The 4,000-nt window shown below is 41.8% G+C and overlaps 1 protein-coding gene across 1 annotated transcript in view; it reads left to right on the plus strand.

The window, feature by feature from the left end:
• Positions 1-415: 415 nt before the first annotated feature.
• Positions 416-4,000, plus strand: part of LOC117506626 (RISC-loading complex subunit tarbp2-like) — a 3,757-nt gene continuing 172 nt past the window's right edge. Inside the window, exons 1-4 of the mRNA XM_034166152.1 lie at positions 416-557; positions 2,069-2,383; positions 2,816-2,885; positions 3,054-3,171. Of these exons, the coding sequence (XP_034022043.1) occupies positions 505-557; positions 2,069-2,383; positions 2,816-2,885; positions 3,054-3,171 (556 nt within the window). The 5' untranslated portion in view covers positions 416-504. The remainder of the gene's footprint in view (positions 558-2,068; positions 2,384-2,815; positions 2,886-3,053; positions 3,172-4,000) is intronic.

The raw sequence follows: 4,000 nt of genomic DNA on the forward strand, positions 1-4,000 counted from the left end.
AAGAGCGTCACTCAGAATTTAGAAGAATAGACCTGAAAGACGTTTATGTAAGAAGTATTTTAGACATAGGGTCGAGTAAGAGGTGTTTTTTAAATACTCGAAAGACACGACTCCTCGAGATGATTTAGTACTGCGATAACGGACTGATGCAGAAGGTGGCAGCATTGCAACAATAGGGATGCCGGCTGCCGTTAAACCGCCATAGAAGAAGAACTGTCCATAATCGTAGCAAACAAACATTTGTAACTTCCTCGGGGTCGGTGTTTGCCGGTGTAATAAACGAACTGCCCCTCTGACTCGTTAGACCAATGAGAAGCCGAGTTTCGCTCTGCGTCACGCTTGTGCGTCGTTGCATTGTCTCGCAGCGGATGGACGGAGTTTCGTCTCCACATGTCATTGCCTCATCGTTGTTTTGGAAAATAGCGTCTAATGAGAGCAAGTATCTGTTTTTCTGGGGTGATTTGCCATCCGAAACAGCTCGGCTCTGACTGTGTGAAATAGGGAATGAACGACGAGACAGCATCGGACAGCTGGACGAGAAACTCCGGGTGCTCCAGGTGAAGATGGACACAAGCTAACCTAGCTTAGCACGACGATCCTTACACTTCTAAACTGTTTATACCTGCATTAAGAGTAACAGCTCTGGAAATATGTCAGACATATAAAATTGTGCCAAATAATCAAATTTACTATAACTACTAACTAGTGCATTTAGCAATACTTTCATAATCAATAGATTGTTTTCTCAGTTACTTGACTGGGTCAATAAAATGTCAAGAAACAGTGAAAAATGTCAATGCTTTCCATACCCCAGGTTCAAATGTCCCGTTTTGTCCACAGCCCAAAGATACTCAGATTACTGCCAGATAAGGAGTACAGCAGCGACTAGTAAAACATACCCAAAAATATTCACATTTAAGAAGCTGAAAGCAGTGGTGGTGGCGGCCAAATCGCAACCCTTTTTTTTTTTAAATGATTCCTGATATTTAATGAATGTATATTTGTACAATGCCACAGCTCCTTGGATGCCACTACAATTTTCATGCGTGTCTGCTGTCTTTGAATTTTCCTGGGAAGTTCTTCTGTTACTAAGCTCCAACCACATCATGGAATAGTGTAGTGTAGTCTGTTTGGACACTTTGGAGGTAGTAGATCTTCCGGTTGCCGTTAAACTACTAAATGTGTGCCGAGTAGGATTATAATGTATTGCTTTTTGTCTTCAACATAGTACGCTGCTATAGAGATGTACCTTATGTCTTGAACTTCAGTTACAACAATCATTAAGAAATACAAACAGTGTGGTGCTGTTTGGTAAATTTGTCTGGAGTAGGCAGTTCTCACAAACTAAGTGTGATGTTGCTCCAGTTCACCTCCAGTCACACCTGCGTGGTTGGCACTCTCAGAAGGAGATGAGTGAGGAAAGCCACCAAGACGTCCAGATAAACTGAAGGAGTTATAAGATAATGTTGTGGTGATTGGACAGACTGAACATAGTGCAATTTCCATTCCCTAATCTGTCAAAAGTAAATTGGCTGTAAAAGTGATGATTTAGTTGTGTTACACAAACACTAACTATACTAACATTGCAGTATACTAACTATTTATTCATGCCATTGTTTTGATAATTTTTGTGTAACTAATTTCATGTTGTAGAGATTTGTGTTCCACTTTCCTGTCTAAAGAAAACTAAAGAACTGACCCAGAACCCTCAACCAAATCCAGATAAATCTCCAAAATGTTAAAGGGGCTTTCCTCTTGACACTATTCCCCCCGCCCACTACCTCCATATCGGACCTGCATGACCCTAAGTGAACACGGGAGATGCCGACGGAATTTAGTATGCTGTTGGGAAGGTAGCAGAGGTCTAATAATCTATACAATACATACACTATGCACCATGAAGTGAGAGAAATAAATCCTCCAACATTTGTTTTAAATACAATTCAAATTTGTTTCTAGTCTCATTTCTTCCTGCACATTCGTCCATCTCAACAAAGGGTGTTGTGACTTTATCAGCAGCTCCACAACATCACATCACACTTTTTTTGTGTGTGTGTCTTTTATTTAGTATTGAGCAAATGCTGGCTGTGAATCCCGGAAAGACGCCCATCAGTCTGCTGCAGGAGTATGGAACGCGGATAGGCAAGACCCCAGTGTATGACCTGCTGAAGGCAGAGGGACAGGCCCACCAGCCCAACTTCACTTTCCGTGTCTCTGTCGGAGAGATCAACTGCACCGGCCAAGGGCCCAGCAAGAAGGCAGCCAAGCACAAAGCAGCCGAGGCTGCTCTGAAGATGCTCAAGGGAGGCCTTGGAGGTCCTACTGGAGCTGGTGTTGAAGTAGACGGGCTTATTGAGGTTGATGTGCCTGCTGATGGAGACGGGTGAGTTTACTTGTTAATTTCACACTTTGGTGATACATATCACCCAAAGTTCTGGCTGACAGCTCCATCAGTGGGTTATTAGATTTTGAATTACAGCATCAACTCTTGAGCTTTGTAGAAAGTTATTGCTGTCCCGTTTACTCAAGATGTAAAAATTTTAAATACTGCTTGTCGAGGCTGTGTTGTTGCTCCAGTCACACCTGCGTGGTTGGCGTTCTCAGAGTGATGATAATGGCACATGGCTGTTGAGTACTTGGGGGTACAAAATGTGGTCACCTTCCATGATGAGACAGCAAACCTTGAACATCAGTAAAACACATGCACTTGATTATTCTGATGGACCTGCGTGATTTGTCCCACAATGAAGAAATGCAGCACGGACCCCTCTATGGTTTAGTTACATCCACTTCTGTGTTTCTCGCACTTCTCCAGCTCTTCATCAGAGATGAAACCGACAGGAAGTTCCCAGCAGTCAGAATGTAACCCTGTGGGAGCTCTGCAGGTGAACTGCTGTAGTTTATTTTGACTGTTTATACTCCAGTAATTAATACTGACATAATTGTGCATTCAGTTATTAGTAGTATTATGTGCATTATGTGTAGATGCTTTCATTCAAGTGGATGCCTGTGTGTATTATTTTTGTTTGTATTTCTCATGGCTTCTCTGATAGGAATTGGTGGTGCAGAAAGGCTGGCGCTTGCCAGAGTACACGGTCACCCAGGAGTCCGGTCCAGCACACCGCAAAGAGTTTACCATGACCTGCAGAGTAGAGAGATTTGTAGAAATAGGTATACTGAAGCATGTTTCATTCTCTGAGCTCCAACCAGCTGCTTTACAGGTTGCTGTCTTTGTAATGGTGTGTGTGTAAAGTGGGTCTATAAAATTAAATGGTGCTTGTAGAAATTTGTGCCTTTGTGGGGGCCACACAGTTTACTCATTGACAGTTAGCTTTTCATAGGCTGAAATAACAGTCAGTAGCAACATTTATTGACACAAACACACTGTCTCGCAGTTTGTCTTGAGCGTTAGAGTTTGAGACACATTCATTGCCCATTACACTCCATGTAACATTTCATATAGCATACAGCTTCTTATCTTCAACTGTTCCAGTTGAGAACAGAGTCTGTGCAGCCTACTAGAAGAAAAGCACCATTTTTCTGCAGCTACGCTGAGCGCTTTCAGTTAAAATGTTGTTTTAAGAAAAGAAAGCACCGGTATATCATTACTGAAGTACCTTTTCAGGTGACCCATCAGATGTAGCAAGTCTTGTCTTCTTGATAACCAAGAAAATAAATGGGAAGGTTGTTTTGACCATCATTATCGACTGTTGTACAACATGTGACACATGCACAAAATCCCACAATAGAGACACAAAAGGTCATCTTTGGGAGCAGATTGTACAGATTCTAAATGTTGCTATTGAGTGTTGTGTTTTTATTACTGTATGCATTGTAAGGTTGTTAGCTGTGTATTGTTATTGAAACAAAACAGTCGCCCGCCAGTGTTTTTTCTCCCAGATATAAACACCATGTGGACATGTATGGTCAAGTTTAGTATGTATTGAATTTTTACTGGGAATGGTTATTACTAGAATAAAACACTTAATCCTCTTTTGCT

The sequence above is a fragment of the Thalassophryne amazonica genome, chromosome 3 (genome assembly GCF_902500255.1).
Source record: "Thalassophryne amazonica chromosome 3, fThaAma1.1, whole genome shotgun sequence".
Lineage (NCBI taxonomy): Eukaryota > Metazoa > Chordata > Actinopteri > Batrachoidiformes > Batrachoididae > Thalassophryne > Thalassophryne amazonica.